Genomic DNA, 19,843 nt, shown 5'->3' with positions numbered 1-19,843 from the left:
ACTCCTAAAACGCTAAATCAAGAAGCTATGCAAAAACTCGTACTCCAACAAATATCATTAGAAAATGAAGTAGAACTTCACCAGTATGAACTACAACTACTAACAATCAAGAGCTCATCGGCAGTAGTACGGTCCATACTTGCTTTTTCTTAGCAGAATTCTCGATGAAAGGTCTTCCATACTTTCCGAGATGCTCCGAAAGAGTAATTGTACAAGTAGTTCAATGTCGTTTGTTGGAGATGTAGGGCAACGGGGGAGGGGCATACACAACACAGAGGAGCAACTCTTAACATAACAACACAGTTTTAAAAACAATATTGTAAGGTAAAATAACCAACCATACCACATTTGGTCGATGTTACGATTCCCGCAATGTGTTCATAAGTCTCCAACTCCATAAAAGTCTATCAAAACATTCAACTACAACTAGGGACATTTCATCCTAGCCCAAAAGAATCATCTAATACAGATTGTTTTTGCTAATTTATTTTGGTTCCAGCAAAAATTGGTAGGTTTAATGCGATAAAATGCGACTGTTGCTGAGGCGTGAAACCGGCAACCAGAGTAGAAAATATTTGAGTTCACAATTATAGCTAGCATGATTGATGATACCTTGTCTCAACTACAATCCAATCTTCTTCTCGAACTTCTGAATTTGGTTCAGGAATATCCATGTCATCTGAAAACAGGTTCCCCAAAAGTAAATTAGTTTCGGAAGTTAGTCGTAAATACGCGTTTCGGTTACTTAGAATACAAGGGAAAAATAATAAAGGATTGCAACATGCAAGCATCTTCACGACATTTCAGAAGGGGGATAAGAGAAATTATACCATGACGTGTGGGGCAATTCGAACACAGTAGACAGGAAAGCCAGTGTAGAATTTCAAAGGTCCACCAGCTTTCAGCGTCTTCATGGCACAATCCATCGAACCAGTGTATGGGTATTTCCCAGCAGTATCAGGCTGCATTTTCTGAATTTGTGTTTTCACATAATCAAATGGTAGACTGCAAGCAGATGCGAAAAATCCAGAAACAGCACTAGCACCTGTGAGGTACAAATATACAATAGAGAAACAATTAGGTGACATATATAAGACATTTCGGTTCAATGTTCAAGCTCAAATTTTATTGCACCACCAAGCCATGCTGAGAAGTTGTTCGTGTCACTTTGGTGGCCGTGGTCAGTTACAAGATGAATTTTCATCAACCATAAACACAAGGGCCGATCACAACATTGCCAAAGCTTTGGTTCTAAACATGAAGGCCCATCGGCGAACCTTGAATTCATTGACATGGAATAGAACATTTTTCACATAATCTTAACAGGAAAAGCTACAAATTCAATATACGAATTCATGCTACAATGTACTCGAGGGAAGGATATACAAAAGTTGATTAAATAAACTGCAAAGCTAATGAAAAATGTTAAAAGTGCACCATCAAACCAGGAAGATCAATCATTGGATTTACGCAATATTAAGAGATAAAAGTGATATGGACCCATGTTTTCAAGAAACAAAATGGGAGTTTTAGCTGGAAAAATTGCAGGGTTAAAGGAAATTTTATCAGACAAAGCTTATATAAAACAAAATAAATGGTACAAGAAATTTGGTGCAAGAAAGAATACAAATGCATTCCTTTGCACACCAGTGAACACTAAAGGACATACCAAGCAGATCTGTTTCTTTCAAATTGACAAGACTGAATCAAAATGAAAAGGTTCAAATAACTTTTGCTAAATAATTAAGCAATGTTTCTTCTAATCCTTATCCTTCTTAGAAAAAAATTAAGCAAAAGAATTCTAATAATTAAACTATAGCGTGAAACATGGCAGTCAAGGAAAAAAAAAACATAAGACGATTAGTTTAGAGGCGCAAGAGAGAAAAGAAAGATGCTACTTTACATCTCTGTGATGAAAACTACATTTGTTAAGCATCACATAAGTGTATCCCTCTCAACTCATATGAGCTGTCATTGGATATTCACAATATCCAATATCGAAATACGTTGTACGTAAGAAAGTGAGTCACGATATATAAATGATCCAATGCTAGTAAAAAAAATGCAACTAACATGAGAAATTTGAACTTAAATACTTAATGAAATAACTCGTAATATGTGTTACTGAAAAAATAAACCATGAATTGAGCATCACAATAATGAAGGCCATAGGGGAATCTAGACTCGCACAGGTCATTCGATTAAAACTCTAAATATGAAATTTTGTAACTTAAATGTAAAAATAAGTATTTGACTCATTCTATTAGTATTCTAGATTCGTCATTGCAGAAGGTACCCTAGGCTGGTGTGTGAAGAAATACAAGGTACCCTAGGCTGACACTAAAACTAAAGTATGAAGACCTTCAAAAAGTTAATAATAACAGATCATGGACGGCGAGGCCACAACAAGAGCTTGAGATAAGTAGTACTCAAGTTTCTAACAATATAGGAAGGGAAAGTTGGAATCTTGGAGTTTGTTACTCATCTGTCCCTCTGAATAGCACCATTTGACTCAAAAAGCTCTCACATATTTGAGTCAAATGGTGCTATCTCAAAGGGACTAAGGGAGTATCTATCAAATGCCATAAACATCTTTATCAAAAAATAGGCTCTCTAAATCCAATTTATAACTGACGTTATCAAAGGTAAATAAAGCTTCCAACTCAACTATTTAGTGCTTTCTACCATAACAACTAGAGCCTTTGTGTTCTCAGGTGATCATGGGATAAATTTTCATTTTCATAGGCAGAGTATTTGCTATGAAGTTCAAACTCCACAATATTTGATATAAGCATACACAGCACTCCAATACCTTCATTTTACCAAAACGAAACAGCAAAGCACAAAAATGGATGAAATAAAATCATACAGAATGAAAATGGTGAAGCAGTTAAAGTTTAAATTCAACATATCAGACAAAAGGATCTTAGTTTGTGCAAAATTGTTCACTGAAAAATGAAGTGAGCATCTTACCTACAACAGTAGCACCTTCACCCAAGCCACAAGTATCCCTAAAGAATTCCACAGATTGATCATAAGAGGCAAGCATTCCCATGTTCAATGCCATAGCTCTTACGACTGTTGGGCCTGCACCTTTCCAGAGTGACAAAACTCCCTCATCAGCAACAATTCTGTAAAGAGCATGGAATGCATTTTTGTAGTTTCTCCGTTGTGCGAGCGGCAAAGTTGCATCAGCTTGCATACGAATGAGTGCAAGATCAGCAGGACTACCAACGCATGCTCCAATAGCACCAGCAGTCAAACCACAAAGAGCTTTTTGGTACAAAGGTAAAGGCTTTCCATCATTAGCAGCCACAGCTTTGTTCGTCAACATCCTGAAAAGAAAAACATCACTGTTCAACAACATGCATCCCTCCAAATAATAGCAAACACAGAATCAGAGACACTCGATAGTATATTGTAAACTTTGTAGTATTACATAATCTTTGATCATCAGTATCAAACACATACATCAGTCAATTTAAGTGCACACAAAATAGCCAATATCATTATGTTCACTTGTTGATTATTTTAGGGGGGGGGGGGAAACACTTTAAAGGGGGAAGGTATGCCGATTATTAAAAAGGATCTTACTATACACTCCACAAATTATCATCCAAATCACCAGAACATGGGTTATAAACAACCATGTATAGGATGTAAGGGAAACTAACAGGGCCGTTTTGGACATTTTTGAGGCTCTAAGCAAAAGCGAAACATTGAGTATTTAAAATACGAGTGTTATGTCTTTTTTTCAAGTGTCAATTGATAAACTACTAATTTTATTCAATTAACCTAGAATATACAACAAATTTAAAATATCATTACTTAGTTACTTAAATTATTATCAAAAAATATCCACCAACCAATAACCCGAAAACAAATGACAAGTTATCTACAAGGTCATGAATGACCATTAGGCATTAATTGTGGAAAATCATTGTTATTAATTATATTATCACTTTTTTATGTATATAAAATATTATAGCTCTTTTTTAATATATAAGAAAAAAAATTAGACCCCTCAAAATAACGGGCCTGAGCTATCGCTCATGGTGCTCTTGTTACAGAGCCGACCCTGGAAACTAAATGTAATATTACATGGTTCTTGTTAATCGTTTCAAACAATTTTGAAACAGATGACAATTGACAACAGAAGCAACAAATCAACCTTAAAATCTTTCTTACTTGAAAGACCCAAGTCTTGCAGTCGTATATGTAGCTTGCCTGAGTAACCCAGCAGACAAACCCTGCACCCAAACAGATCATAAGAGATGGGAAACCCAGAAATAATGTAGGTTGCAGCAGAAAAACCAATTACACCCTAACTAAAGACAGGAATCAAATCCAGCATTAAAAATTACTCTGTATAATATCAATTAACAATCATTATAAGATTTACATAAGTCATATATCCATGCCCCATCATCATATCAGAACCGATCTTGCATAATGTAGGAAGCTAGACGAAATCATTCCATCCCTAAGCAGCAAACCAATAGTGAAAAGCACAAAAACATGGAATCTATGCCCCGGTCATTTGATTACAAACCCTATTTTGTAACATATAACAGTCCATTCAGTTCAGCGCACGTAAAGAGGCAACTACTTGGCTCATACTACAAGTATTCTAGATTCGATACTGCAAAAAATACTAATTCAACCACCTTTTCTACCATAAATTAAAGTGTAGATCTAAAAAGACAACCTACATTACTACATGAAAATGCAAAAGATTTGCAGTAGTAAATGGATAACATGAATGAGAGATGGAAGCAAACCTTATAAAAGGCACCAAAACCCTCATTTGCGAGCATATTCTTTGTGACTAGAGCAGCTGATCCCTGGCCAAGTTGAATCCTCACCTACCCATTTCATAAAATGAACCAAAAACATCATATTCAATCCCAGATCATACAATTTAAGCTGAAAAACAGAAAACCCTAAAAATTTCAACACAAATAAAAATAAAAACCCAAATGTTACATAGTTTAACAAGAATGAAAAATCAAAACGAGAAAAGTGGTTAGAACCTTGATCATGTCGATGGGTTGAATGACACAGGTAGCAAGCATACCAGAACAACCTCCATTAACAAATGGTTTAACGGTGGGCCAAACACCGGCAGGCGTGGATTTCTGATCTACCATTTTTGTATGTTTCACCGGTTCTCTTTCTCTCTCCTCAGGCAATGAATATAGATCTAAAGATAGATGAAGGAGAAGTAGAGAGAGAAAGAGAGCGGTTCAGGAAATGCGTCGCGAATGAGAGTAGAACGGCGCTTTCTCGCACTAAATAAAGTGTCAGAAAATGGAGGCACTTCGAAAAGCTCGCCAAATTTTGTAGTATGACTGAAAGGGGAAAGGCGTTTCCGTAAGCGTAAGCAAGCGAAAGTTATTTTCTTTTTGTTTTTTTTAGGCCGAGAAAATAATAAATGGTGAAAATAAATAAAATATTGTTGATAAAAAATGGGATGTTTGGCGAATAATTAATAGTTGGTAATTGTTAGCGAATTACATTAGTTGATTTGATCATCTGATATTATTGATTAGTTTGATTAATTGATTTTGAACTTGTTATGAGCAGCTGGTTCAAATACAATTTATTCATAACAATAAGTTAACTTTTCAAATACTAGCAATGGTTGATTTGACTATCTAAGTCTCGATTTGTATTAAAATAAGCTAAAATTGACTTATAAGATATATTTCAAACACCTTAAAATGGTGCATGCTCGATGGGAGAGCTTTAATTTGTATTTCAATGACAATATTGTAGTTTATGGCAAGTTCTTAAATAAATAAAAATCCTAAAGAATGGTTATAATGATCAAATTACAAAAAATAAAGCTATCACATACAATGCAAAATAAAGAGAAAATTGATTTTGTATTCGTTAACGTAAATATCACTTTCCTCGTGTAACATTATAAATTTTATTTTCATATTTATACACTCTTACCTTGTAATAAAAAAAAGATAGAAAGAATTTACTATTGGCAATATTGAACATACAAGTATAATAAAAAGTAATGCATAGATGTATTTAAATACGTGAGGTTTTTTATTTACACCTGAACACCTTTTTTATGCAATTTAATATATTTGTCGGATTGTTTTTATTTAGAATTATACATAATAATTATAAAAATTAATATTATGAAAATATGTGACGAAACGAATAAAATAAAATTCCGCATGACTATATTTTTTTAATCTTAAAATCATAATATACAGTAAAATTATTAACAATACAAAAGTTGATTTTGATACATTTAAAAAAACAGATAAAATACATTAGAAGAGATAGGAGAGGACATATTCCATCTCTCTTGATTCTCCAGTTAAGTATTCCATTATAACAAGAATACAAGATTTTTAGCTGATCAATTTCTACAATAAGTAATCATCATCAGATTAGACTTGCTTACATATTTTTTCTTTAATTAAAAATTGCATAAGTAGAACAATACTAAACCCCATAAGGAATCTAAGCTCGGCGCATGTGGCTTGGATCATTTGATAAAAGAATTCTGTTTATATTAAACTGTGTCAGATGTATCATGACAACTGAGTTGGTAGAGCACAGATACTGAAACAAGTATCTTGAATTCAACGCTGTCAAAGCCAATGAGTAATTTTTTTTTTATTCCTTAGACTTTCACCCCTCTCAAAAATAAGTTGAGGTAATTGATTAACGATTAATCAATCAGGAAATCACGAAAATAAATGTAAAAAAAGTAACGTAAATATATAAAAAAATCATCAAAACAATTGATGAACATTCTTATCGATCTCACTATAAAAGAGAAAAACGTGGCAATCTGGTTGAAACGAAAGATTAGTTAGTAACCGCGATCAAATCAAGCAAAAAGAAGAATGAAGAGGAGGAAGATCCCAAAGGGAATCAATAGAAGGATCATGAAGGAAATCAAAATAATCTTGTATACCATTACTAGCAATGTCATTTAAGGTTGGAATTGTCATTTCTTCCATTTTTATCTTTTGCATCTCCAATATTTCTGTACTTATTATTGTTGATGGGACTACCCCTTGATCATTTTTAGGCACTTCATGCATATCTTGGCTTTGACCTATTAAGGGTAATGGTAACTTCTCCATTGTAGGACTAATGTACTTATTACAATCCAATAATGAAGTGTAGTTTACCAAATCATAATTCCCAACAAACCCATTTATTTGAGGCTTATATACATCTTGCAAACAAAAATTATCAAGATTTTTGTACCCAAAATTAGCATAATTTTGGTGGGGTGTTGTACTATAAATAGTAGGGTTAGATAATATTGAAGTAGGGCTAGTAGATGGTGGGTTTGGAAATGTAATATTATTTGTATAGGTATTGCTAGAGGAGGGTATTACTAAAGGACTAATACCATTATTAGCAACATGATTATTATGATTACTAATAACATGATTATTTGTTTTTTGGGACTCTAAGTTCTTGTTCTTAAGGAGGTTTTTAATCCTAGAAGCAAGAGGAGAATTGTGAGAAATATGAGTAACAACAAAATTGGTTTTAGTATTGGAACCTCGAAGGAGGCACGCGGCTTCATCATATGCACGAGCTGCTGCTTCAGCGGTCTCAAATGTTCCGAGCCACATTCTTATTTTTTGTGTCGTGTCTTTAATCTCGGCCACCCATCTCCCACTCGGTCTTTGTCGTACCCCCACAAATTTACTCCTTTTAGGCTTTGGTTTGAACTTTACTACATTGTTGTTTATTGGTAATTTGTTCATATTGCTTGTAGACATTTGCATATTGTGTTGGTTTTTGATGAAATTGGATACTATACATGAAAATATGATGAATTTTTAGGCAAGAATATATATAGGGGTGAAAGAATGGACTAAATTGATGTATAATAACATAGGCTTAGTCTTCAAATATGTTAGTGGAGAGCATGTTAACTTGTCTTTTGGTGGTAAGTTACTTGTAGTATTTTTGTGGTCATTGTGAGGTTATTATTTTTAAATTTATTATGATATAATAAATTAAAGATGTTGACTATATAAGTTGAAATTTATATATTTATGGGTTAGGACTAATATTTTTAATTAAGAATGGTGAGTTCATGCTAGAGATGTCCTTTGTCCTAATCAAAGTTAGATCATTAAGTTGTTATCTAACTACCCTTAATAAGGTCCAATCATGGTGGTACTATATCATGCTTTCCAATCATCTTAGGCCTTTAAGAGATCTTCTTTTGGGGACCAAGAGTCTTTTAGTATTTCTTAAAGACAATTATTTTAGTATATGACTTATGAGTAATAGTTAGATGTTGGAAAAATGTTTCTAAACAATGTATTATTAAAAATAATAAAATTTTTAAATGTATAAAGCATCAATTAATGATAAATTGAGATTCTCTTATAAATTACAACAATATTATATATAATTACAATTTACTAACATCTTGATCTCCATTTTTGAAATTGAAGTTGATTAAAAATTGAATAACACAATGCTCAAATAAGCTTATTTTTGAAATTAAATTTTAGATGACCAAGTTATATCAATTATATATGCTCAAATAAGCTTGTTTTTGAAATTATTTTATTTGAGTAATATAATTGGTACAAGAAAATGTAATACATAATATAAGACATATATATGCTCTCTTAAACGTTAATTTCTCTATAGTTTAGGTTCATACACAAGAGGCTAGAATGAGCTGGTCGTGCAGCAGGAATAGACAGGCAAGGTGAGATAGATTACATGTCGAGGCTTAGCATCAAGAAACTTGGGATCTAAAACTTAGACCACGCTAATTAGGCGCCAATTCTCTATGTTCAGCGCAGCAGTTTAAATAATCTAAATAATGAGCGTTTAATGAGGTTAAAACAGTCGACCATCAAAACAACAAAAGTACTAAAGATAAGAAATATTGACATAGGAATAGTGCTCCCCAAGTATGCAGGGAACAAAAAAGGGGGAGAAATGATATAAAGTTCAAACATCAAAACCATACACCCACATAAAAATAAGGAAAAAGAATTGTACATGCAAAAAAAGAGCCCAAAACTGCTACAAAATTGCTTCACAAAATCTCTCAAATTGTCGAAAAACCGAACACCATAAGACGGGAAATTTATGACCTTACACAGTAACACTCTTTGATTGCTCTTTCCTCTTTAATAACTTCACAACATAGCAACATAACTGATGACCGAAAAACAACCACAATATACACATTGTGCACCAAGTTCATATCTTCCCCGGCTATGACCACCGCATCGATCCACAGCTTCATGCAGCCAGCATACATCACAATCGAGGATGGTATATGTGACGGAAAAAGAATAATGAAATGGAAGATAATGAATTGCCTCCCATAATGAGCAGACTTCCCCGTAAAGATGAAATGAAGACACGAAAAACTATTGAGAGAGGATTGATTGCAATGCCAAAACTTGCTGAGGTTGAAGGGATGACCAAGTTGAAGCAAGAGTAGAAGGCGGAAGAGTTTGTTGTAGTTGCTTCAATAAATTAATCATTCTGCTAGCAGTTTGGTCTGTTGCGAGATCTTTACCTGCACACAACACCTGCAAACACCATAAAGGAACAATGACATCAAAACAAGGCACTGGATTTTGAAGGAACTCCACTACTTGAATTTAGCACAACTTGAATAATATATACAGTTTACGGCTACGGTAAAGCTCAGACGATACTCCGAGACAAACACAACATTTTGTGTATGCCTTGAGAGATTCACCTAGCGTGACTTTTGAAGTTAATTTTAATTGACAGACACAAATGAAATCAAAACAAGGCACTAGAAAACGATCAGATATCTGAAAAACAAAGCATGGTCGAAACCCAGTGACCACTGAGAACTGTGTCTATCTCAAGTAAAATACACTCTAGTGAGAAATGATTATATAATATCTGACAAAACAGCGTACCTCTGCAAATACAGCCACTATTTTCGGCAAATACTGATTATTAGGCCCTAACAAATCTCCATCCGACCTGCAGAAAGAACGATGCACCTGTACTATTAAAATCTAAAACATCACATGCCAAAAAGAAATTCAACTTGAGAACAAACCCTTCTCCTCTCCAATAACTCCAAGATGAAAAGAAAACTCCCTCCACTTTTTTAATTTGGGGGGCGTGGGGGTTCTTTCACTTCACGTTTTCAGTCTTCAACCATTATTTGCTCTTGATATATTAGTATAGATTTCAAACATTATGGTGGTCAAAATAATCGTAAAGCCAAGCTAATCAAAAACACTTGCAGTTTATACGAAACTATGGTCAAACAAACGTAGATCAAGATTTAAGTGTGAGATTAATTAGCAGGCATTCGAACAATTTTACCTCTCAACCATGAAACAAAGTTGCTCATGCACAAGCTTGGCTTCAATTAAATCTCCTTTTATTGGCAAGCAATTCAACCACATAGGAACAATCTGCCACGTCGCAAAGAAAAATTGCTACATGAATAAAAATCTAACATAGAATCAAAGCTCAAAGCAACATTTGTATAAAAGGAAAGTAAAAAAAAATGAGATATAACATAAAAACATGATTAGAAATTAGAAAAAGGATTTTAAATTCAATAATTAGTAAATGCCTAGAGAGAATCTTGACCACCTTAGAAACAAGGGAGCATTATTACTACACGAAAAAAGAACATGGCATATAAACGTGTTTCAAATACCTGAGCAGCATCTATACTATCACGATGAAATTGGCATATCTTTCCGAGAGCTGAAACAGCATTATCATATGCCATCACATTCTCTGAATGAGTAGCATTGGGATGCCTTAACACAGCATCCAGTCTTGAAAGAGCCTCTGAAAAAAATTTCAATTTATTTGTCAACAGAAGAATATGAAGGAATTCCAATTTGATATAGCACAACAAACCAAACTGCTCATACCTCCAACAAGAGGCTTGAACACAGATCCACCAAACTCGGCACAAACACCAAGACCATAAACAGCAGCCTGTAGAAAAACAAACCACATGACTAAATGCAACTCTTGTGATTAATAAACCCTACAGCAATTCACAGTTACCTGTCGAACATCTGGATTCTCATCATTGCAAGCTTCCAAAAGGAAAGGAAGGAATCTATCATAGTATCTTCATTAACAAAGAAGAGTGATTAACGCACCAAAACATAAATAAAAAATTGGATTTACAAGTTAAAAATATAAATTCCCATATAAGAACCAACCTAAGTGCTGCTTCACGACAATGCTCCACAATATCATCAAAAATACAAATGGCAATTCTTCTTTCTTCTGTTGTTTTATCCTTACCCTGCATATAATTAAAGCCTTATGTGAGACAAAACAAGCACATAAGCAGCCAGTACAGAATGGAAGCACATCAAAGAGCATGCAAAACACCAAAAACGTTCTAACTCAAATAGATCTCAGGAACACTAAATGATAGTTATTTGCTTTCAGAAGTCCTGTCTAAATGTGCGCGAGGAGGGGAAGAGCTTCTGCAATCTTATAAGCACGTCACTATACAGTGAATCTCCAAACAGGAAATATAACTCTTAGATTGATCTTATTTGAAAACAGAAATCAACCCCACAACAGGAGTCAATACAAAGTACAAACAAATAAACATAGGGGTTGGCAGCAGTGTAAAACCCAAAGCAGAGATTTCCTATGTTAACTCAAGCCCTAAGAAGAGGAAGTATACAAATGGCAAATAAAAAGAAAATAGAATAAGGAGGGAAAGCAAAGAAATGGAAACAAACAAGCTTTTTCTCCAATGACATTATAATGAATTTTCCAACAAAAAAGAAAAATCAGTCAACAAAAAGTGTGAGTTAAAGAAACAAGACCAAACAACTGCAGGACAAAAGCTAAAAATCAAAAAAGTATCGTGCTTATAATATAGCTTAAAAAAAAGGAGTATCCAGTGAATTTGAACTCACCCACATGGGCGTTAAGTAGGACGAGAGCTCATCAAAGAAAGGCAAAAAAGATGCCTTGAACGTCTTGATCAAAGTGCCTAAGCAATCACCAACCTAGCTCAATTAACACAAAAAATTTATACATTAGACGGTGTATATTTAAATCTAATAAACAAATTTATAAATTTTGTAAAAAAAAAAGAGCCCAAAAAGCTATTAGAGCCTTACTTGATCAAAAAGTTCTTCTTCTTGTTCATTTTCTTCCTTCAAAAGTTCTCCTTCATCATCATCAAAATCTTCAGCTTTGGCCCTTTCTGCTCTTTCTCTTTTTCTAGACGAGCTTGCAGTTATAACCTGCTTTATCTCATCCACTATGCACCTTACTTGGCTTTCATCCATAAGTGTTCCAGAAATCTAACAAAATAATTAAATAAGCTCCTCCCAATCAGATGATGCAACAATAAAACATTCGATATGGCAATCTTTTGTCAAAATTGAATGAGCCAAAATATAAAACTCAAGAGACATATGAATATGATTATAAAATTCAATATATAAAGACAAGGAAAAAAGGCCAACTTTCCAAAGGTCAAAATAAACAGTCCTTTAAAAAAATGCCTGTAAAAAGAGCAATCACAGCTTATATTTCATAAAGTAACTACCAGGAAGATACCTGTACGCACTCATTAAGAGCATCAAGCATGCTTGAACAAATCTCTATTTCAGGCTCCTGCACAACAGAATTAGGGTGTGTCAATAAAAAATCCTCAGTGAAATTAACATACCTAATCAAGCTCATGAATACAACTAGCTACAAATACCTTGTGTAAAGCCTCAACCAATGCAGGTATTATATAATCAGACAATTGCTTAACATAAGACTCATTGCGACCTTGAGCCAACCCTTTCTCCACCGCCAACTTAGCAGAACACAGCAGCTCAGGCATGGCTATGGTTAAAAAAATCATCAGCAAAGCAAACACACTGATGAAGACAAACAACAAAAAAGACAAATACCTGAAACAGCTGCCTTTCTCACTTCCTCGTGAAAATAAAATTTAAGAAGTGGAACCAATGTAGGTGCAACCTGAAATTACAACTATCAGATCCAACCTCCTCTAGAATAGAACGCACCGAGAAAAAGTAATAGGCTTGCACCCACTTAAATGTACTCAATCAAATAACATGCTTGATATAATCCGCCAAGAAAAGATTAAAAAAGAAGCTAAAAATAATGACCTGATCAATCCATGGAAAGAAACCTTCTTTCAGCTCATCAGCATAGCAACACAACATGTTGCAAGCTGTAGCTTTCTCCTCAAGAACACTGGTCTTTATTCCAATCCTTTTATCCCCTAGGGTTATTGTCTCAATGCTGAAATCAAAGCTTAAAATAAGGATGTACAGACTATATGAAAGAATATGATACAAGTATCAAGCTTTTCTCAAGTGTTATATGAAGGCATATCATGAAGCAAATATCAGTTAGTTCAAACAAGTATGCCAACTAAAATGAAAGATCTCATTAATAATTATGAAATTTACATACAAATACAAGTCAGAGTTTTAGAAAAGTTCACATTAATCTGTAAATTGTAGAATATTATCTAGTCAAATAGTAATTTGAGTTCAAGTATGCACTTTCTACTAGTAGAGAGGCTGAATAGACATGCATAACTACAGGTGCCATGCAGAAAAAGACAAAAACAAAATCACATAGTATTTACCTCTCATCATCAGATTCATCAATATCAATGTCAGAATCTGCAGATGTGATCGTCACATCAGGCTTTAGTTGAGCAGAATGAAGCAATGGAGGCATAACAACACTCATATAAGGAAGGAAATCCTGCCCCAAACATTTGCATAGTCTTGCCCATGCCTAACAGAAACAAGATTATCCACAATCAGAACAACAATTTTGTTTATGACGCACATGATGCCTAAAAAAATCTAAATAGTCACAAAATATTAGACAAGACCTGAAGCATATAGCTAGTGGTTGGATCATCATTTTCCATCTGCGATCCTTGCAACTGCATTAGAACTTCCATGACCTGGAACATCGATAAGAACAAATATCTGAGCTAAAACGGGCAGTCATAAACTATGAAGTGCACACACATGACGCCTATACCAGCAGAAATGAATTTTAAAAGACACGAGCCCAAGATCGTCATGCATGCGCTCCCTGACTATGCACTTCAACTACATGTACAATGGTGGCAGCAACAATAGAATGAAGATGAGGGTCCCACTGGCCACTAGTGGCTAGGAGAGTTTACAAGCCTCATTTTAATCCAGTCTTATACTACCATAGAATAGTAGGTAGCGCTAAAAATATGAACAAATAGATTAGACTACCTGCTTAGCATCGTCTCTAAACTTCTCTTTCCCAACAGCCATTCCAACCAAGCTGATACATTCCATTGATTTTGCACGTAACATACGATTGGACTTGTCATTTGCATTTATCAATATAGCTTTCAAGTATGGCATAACTGCATCATAATACTTTTGGAAAAGTTCCTGCAATTATGAACATGGTCAACAAAAGCATGAATCCAAAAATTCCTCCATCCATTGTTGCATACATGGGAATTTACGTACCTGTGATGAATCAGCAACAGATGCTAGTGCAGTCAAAGCCCCTTCCTGAACCATTTGCTTTCCATTCTAAATAACATAGAGCAGAAACATTAAAAAAAACTACTTCACATCGGCAGAGAAACAATAATCCACAATTTTCATACGATGCAATCCTGGATACATAAAGATTAATGAAAATACTGATCAAAATTAAACAAAAGTCAAAACAGTACCTGCAGGAGCACGAGCAATTTGCTCACAATACCATCTAAGTACGGCGTCAAGATCTCTGGGGTGCAATTTTCACTGAAGTTTAACACTGCAGAAGCAGCATGTGCCTATCAAACACAACATGGAGAAGAAGAAAACAAAGTACATTAAGGTGCATTTTTTCAGTGAACACTTATGTCTAAAAGAATAGATGGCCATAGAAGAGCATACAGAATAAATAGAGTAGACAATATTGAGAAAAGCTGGAAAAGAGATGGTTAATTATATTAGCTCTCTGATAAACCAGTACATTCAGTCAAAGAGTCGAACAAAAAACAAGCACATATTGATGCCTTTCCTGGCCAGGCCACTTTTTCCAAAAGTCAGATACCAGTATTTAGATAATCCATTTTAGCCTAGCTATGCAGGTAAACTCGGAACAAACCACATATACGAACGAATAGATGACCTAAGTTTTCAAATTCATTCCTCAATCATCACTAGTGCATTCACAGAAAATAATGGTGCATGTCATCGCAATTGCTGTAACGGTAGCGATGTCGCAGACGAGGCAACTGCGCGTGGACATCTCAACTTGAGATAGACAGACAGTTCTCAATGGTCACTGGGCCAGAGTTTTAAGAAAAGATACGATGGAAAACTTATTGAATAATACAATTTCGGTGTGGACCAAAGGAGAGAAAGTGTGAGTAAAGTGAACAATAAGCAGGTTCAAAGAAATGAGTAATAAATGGTAAACTGTAAACAATTGGTGTGTCCATACCAAAGCAGAAATGTCAGGATTAATTTGGAACAAAAGGAAAAGAAAAGCATTAGAACTAATCTATGATGAAAGAGAGGGTTGAATAAGCTGAAACAATTCATATTCAATACTCAACAGTAAAAGTTCACTCTTGAGCATCATATATCCAGTATTCAGCGATTAGGACGGCATACCTAAGAAGAGGTATGTCCACTATGGCACCATCCCCAACTTATGTGATGAAAGCACCACTTTTACATGTTGAGAGCATACCAAAGAAATGGCATAGCTTTTAATCTTATGCCTTAATTGCCTTGTTGGATGATAGTAATTTTTAATTATTGCATATACATTTTGCTGAAAACTACTTTAATGGCGACTTGTTTGATCACAAAAGTATCTTATCATTGCAGAAATTTTATTTTTAGAACCTACTTAATGGCGATTTGTTTGATCACAAACATATCTCTAAATAATGTATTTGAAGTTGCAAATGTCCACATATACATGTGATGAAATTAGAACTCTCAAAACTTTATAATTCTTTGGTTCTAAATTATAACGAACTGTATGAAAATGGTTCTTTAAATAATGTGCAATTTATTTATTTGAAGCTACAAATGATGTTTACTTCCAAGGATTCCTCTTTGTTATTACTAAAAATTGAGAAAGGTTCCATCCAAACTCCACCACTTGACGACATTGGGGTAATGGAATTGTAATGAAAGTATGAAACTGTATATGTCCAACATATTCGAGTTTATTATCAACCATAACTTACCCTACTATCTACTAATGCCTTTTTGAATTAATGTAACCAGAACCAACTGGTTTGATTCTACGTACACATGATGAATCAATTGAAATTGTTCTGTCACAATCAACTTAGTAGTCCTTCAAATAACGATCTTTATTGATTCAAATAAACAATGGAAATTTCGATAATTCAAAATCTGAAACAGCTGAACACTTACCATGTTATGAATCCCATAAAAGTCTCAGCCTTTAAAGTAAATGGTACAGCACCATCTCTCTTCAAATTTAATTTTTTACAATGATAATTTGAATTTCGAATAATTTACTTATCACCTTAAGGATTCAACATTACAACCACAATGTGTTTGAAGAAAATCATAGTCCAACTCTTTGTAGTTTGATTATAGAGAGCCAAATCATATAAGACCGTCAATGTGAGATTGTGCTCATACGATCAAACATATATATATATATAAGCCATGAAAAATAATATACCTCACTAAGATCATTAAAAACATAAATCTTTACACATACGTGACAAGCGATATGCAATTTGAGAGGATGCCGTCAAGCTTAGTTTCCAAAGTCTTGGGGTGGTAAACAAAATCCAAGTTAAATCCTATCAACATCACCGTTGTTACTAGCTATCTATGCGCCAAACACAATTGCCTTTTGGATTAGACGCTCAAGAGGTGGGAAATGTCGATCCTCAAACATTCACCAACATCCAAAAATGCGAACATTGCTCAAATTTTTATGTGTACCAACTACTAATGCTAGTGTGACATTATAACATTGTGATCAAAATCCTACATCAATGATAATGCAAACACATTTAGGGCTTTTAGACATATAGCCATAATTAGTTCAACAATTTACAATCTAACACATGCTTGATAGCAAAATACAATAAATACTAACGCTAGTGTGACATTATTACATCATGATCTAAATCCTATACCAATGATAATGCAAACAAATTAGGGCGTTTAGACATCTAACCAAGATTAATTCAAACAGTTTACAGTTTAACACATGCTTGATAGCAAAATACAATTATGCCACAGTACCAACATACATCAATATTTCACTTCACACTAAAAAGGCAAGACCATAAACCTAGGATCCTAGGTGAAACTGAGCAAAAAATACTTTCAAACAAAAAACAACAGACAGCAGTGCAATAACAATATTCAAAAAGTCTACCTGGACTCGAGGATTTTGAAAATCATCCATAGCAGATGCCAAAGCAGGCAACACAAGATGGTGAAATTGCGTCTGCAGATCCGGCCCTAAGTCAGTGGATAATTGACCTATTGCATTGATGGCAGCCCAACGCACACGGGCGTGCGAGTCTTGAAATGAATTCAACACCATTGATACCACTTGCTCCAAGTTCTTTATCATCACCTGTCCACTCAAAGTTTAAATACAAAAGGAAATCAGTAACCAACCCCTACTCCCCCGAAACGATAAGATCATAACACAATCAAACATTTGACACAATGTCCAAATCATAATCGAATAGGAATATATCAATCTACGAAATTCTCCGGAACCAGTACCTTAGAGCAGCCTTCGGCAATTTGGGCCAAACAAATCAAAGCAGCATGGTGTTTTTGCCATTCAGGAGCAGCCAAAAATGCTGGCAAAATCTCCGAAGCAACGGGCACAATGGTATTCCCACCCAAGGAAATCGATAGCCTATCCAAGCACTCCTGCGCAACACTATAATTACTACTCTCCCCAGCATCTTCGTCTTCGGTGTCAGCATTGTGCCAAACAGGATCATCCTCAACATCAAGCAACATCTTCATTAATATCCCAAACAGTCTCTGAATAAACTGAGGCAACTTCCTCATCATCCCCGGCGCCCTCTCCCTAGCCTCAGCAAGTGTAATCACAAATTCAATCGCCAAGTGCCTCGTTCCTTCTTCAAGTGTATCAGCCTCCGCAATCTGCAACATAGCTCCAACAACATCCAGCAACTGCCTCCTCAAAAACCGAGGCTCGGTCCCTGCCAAATCGATTAACAATTCAAGAGCCTCCTGGGCAGTAGCTTCTTGGTGGTGATTCAAAGCTTCAGTCAATGTCTGCATCATTGGAGGAAGCAAATCCTGAAACTTATCTCGATCTGACGCCTTTGTCAAGCACTGAATGAAGTTAATTGTAGCTCCTAGGGCAGCAATTCGAACCTCCGCGGACGAATTGCCTCCCAAACATTGATAAAACACACTATGCAAAGTATCCAAGTGAGGAATTAGGGTTTCACCAATATACTGAGCCAACTGCGCAAAAATTAACAACGCAGATTCTCTAAGCTTCAAATTCTCCGAAGTCACACATTGAAACATGAAAGGCAAAAGCTCAGGCCATCCATTTTCGGGTACAATTCCAGCAGCAAGTTCCGAAACGGTGTCGCACAACTTTTTAGATATCGTCTTCACATCTTCGCGTTGAACGCAATTAAGAAGAACGGATTTGACAGTTGACTGAGTTGAAACACTGAGTTGAGGCCAGAGAAACGAGTCGTCCCGAGTCAAAAGCTTTCTGAGTAGAATAGCACCCATAGCTCGAGCTTCAGGGTGAAGTGAAGACTGAAGAAGGTTCGCAAGCTTAAGAGAAAGCGCGTCAGATTGATGTTGTTTGCAAAAATTGTATAATAACTCTGCTTGAGAACGTTGGTCGTTATTGCTTGACATAAGGTGGGAGATTAGAGTTTCGAAATGAACAGGATCAGGGCCGAGAATCGCTGCCATTTGAGCCTGCTGAATCTGAGTCAACTCGGACGCCATTGGAGGAGGTTCGTTTTTTGTGCCTCACAAAGAATTAGGGTTTTGGGGATAATTAAGAGAGAGAGAGAGAGAGAGAGAGAGAGAGGGAGGGAGGGAGAGAAGATTAGAAGTGGAGGCGCTAAATGGAAAATGTTTTTGTTTTCTTTTTCTTCGATTTTCTTTTTATTAATTCGGAATCGAAGATGGAATATTTTAGAGGTTTTATGGGGGTGACCGGTGAGTTAGGGTCTACATCTACATATTTTTGTCAACCAGGTTTTGCGCGAGATTGTTTCAATATGAGACGAATAGCCCAATCAGTCTAAAATGGTTTTCTTCAATATGCGCTTAGTACTTGATCTACTTATGATAATTGATATCTATAAGGTCAAAATAGATTTTTTTCAATTGATCATTTTAAGGTCTAAATTGATCATTTTTAGACCAAAATTGAAATTTTTATAACAAAGCGACCATAAACTCTTGATCATTTCCAAAAAACATTTATTTAATTGATCATTTTAACGTCTGAATTAATCATTTTTAGATCAAATTTGAAATTTTTATAATAAAACAGTTATGAACTCTTGATCATTTCCAAGAGTATTCATCGAATCATTTGGCAAAACATAACTCGAGATGGACATTTCCTCCGCATTCACATCAATGGTAAGCAAACACGACACTTAAATTTATATCCAAATCCATTATGAACAAAAGTTGTTGAGGAAAGAACAATATCACTACTTCACATCAATGGTAAGCAAGCACGACACTTAAATTTATTTCCAAATCCATTATGAACAAAAGTTGTTGAGGAAAGAACAATATCACTACTGTTG

General features: G+C 35.0%; 3 protein-coding genes across 3 annotated transcripts; all 3 read right to left on the bottom strand.

The window, feature by feature from the left end:
• Nucleotides 1-303: 303 nt before the first annotated feature.
• LOC130825115 (mitochondrial dicarboxylate/tricarboxylate transporter DTC) lies at nt 304-5,380 on the bottom strand. Its single transcript, XM_057690162.1, has 6 exons — nt 5,034-5,380; nt 4,782-4,865; nt 4,189-4,250; nt 2,974-3,335; nt 831-1,045; nt 304-679 (listed from the first exon to the last, which is right to left on the bottom strand). Exons 1-6 carry the CDS (start codon nt 5,148-5,150, stop codon nt 623-625), a joined length of 897 nt encoding a protein of 298 aa, XP_057546145.1. The 5' UTR covers nt 5,151-5,380; the 3' UTR covers nt 304-622.
• Nucleotides 5,381-6,857: 1,477 nt separating this feature from the next.
• Nucleotides 6,858-7,775, bottom strand: LOC130824741 (ethylene-responsive transcription factor ERN1-like). The gene has a single exon (XM_057689760.1). It carries the CDS (start codon nt 7,773-7,775, stop codon nt 6,858-6,860), a length of 918 nt encoding a protein of 305 aa, XP_057545743.1.
• A 1,115-nt stretch (nt 7,776-8,890) lies between these two features.
• On the bottom strand, nt 8,891-19,457 carry LOC130825114 (uncharacterized). The gene is made up of 20 exons (XM_057690161.1): nt 17,793-19,457; nt 17,434-17,637; nt 14,732-14,836; nt 14,520-14,585; nt 14,274-14,438; nt 13,892-13,966; nt 13,637-13,791; nt 13,149-13,284; nt 12,927-12,996; nt 12,731-12,858; nt 12,583-12,639; nt 12,138-12,323; nt 11,931-12,023; nt 11,214-11,299; nt 11,053-11,119; nt 10,914-10,980; nt 10,691-10,827; nt 10,348-10,439; nt 9,930-9,996; nt 8,891-9,566 (listed from the first exon to the last, which is right to left on the bottom strand). Exons 1-20 carry the CDS (start codon nt 19,020-19,022, stop codon nt 9,402-9,404), a joined length of 3,351 nt encoding a protein of 1,116 aa, XP_057546144.1. The 5' UTR covers nt 19,023-19,457; the 3' UTR covers nt 8,891-9,401.
• Nucleotides 19,458-19,843: the final 386 nt, after the last annotated feature.

Source organism: Amaranthus tricolor, chromosome 10 (assembly GCF_026212465.1).
Source record: "Amaranthus tricolor cultivar Red isolate AtriRed21 chromosome 10, ASM2621246v1, whole genome shotgun sequence".
In the NCBI taxonomy this organism is placed as follows: Eukaryota; Viridiplantae; Streptophyta; class Magnoliopsida; order Caryophyllales; family Amaranthaceae; genus Amaranthus; species Amaranthus tricolor.
The sequence above is the reverse complement of the archived record's forward strand: the minus strand, read 5'-3'. Positions and strand labels throughout refer to the sequence as shown.

What these genes read in the sequence shown, in the direction of transcription:
- LOC130825115 (XM_057690162.1), bottom strand. Translation starts at nt 5,150, where the DNA reads ATGGTAGATCAGAAATCCACGCCTGCCGGTGTTTGGCCCACCGTTAAA. An exon ending in TGAAGGTGCTACTGTTGTAG is followed by an intron (nt 1,046 to 2,973) that starts GTAAGATGCTCA and finishes TGTACCTCACAG; the next exon opens with GTGCTAGTGCTGTTTCTGGA. An exon ending in GAATTGCCCCACACGTCATG is followed by an intron (nt 680 to 830) that starts GTATAATTTCTC and finishes ACCTGTTTTCAG; the next exon opens with ATGACATGGATATTCCTGAA.
- LOC130824741 (XM_057689760.1), bottom strand. Translation starts at nt 7,775, where the DNA reads ATGTCTACAAGCAATATGAACAAATTACCAATAAACAACAATGTAGTA.
- LOC130825114 (XM_057690161.1), bottom strand. Translation starts at nt 19,022, where the DNA reads ATGGCGTCCGAGTTGACTCAGATTCAGCAGGCTCAAATGGCAGCGATT. An exon ending in CCACTAGCTATATGCTTCAG is followed by an intron (nt 13,792 to 13,891) that starts GTCTTGTCTAAT and finishes TGTTTCTGTTAG; the next exon opens with GCATGGGCAAGACTATGCAA. An exon ending in TAGTGGCTGTATTTGCAGAG is followed by an intron (nt 9,567 to 9,929) that starts GTACGCTGTTTT and finishes TGGTGTTTGCAG; the next exon opens with GTGTTGTGTGCAGGTAAAGA.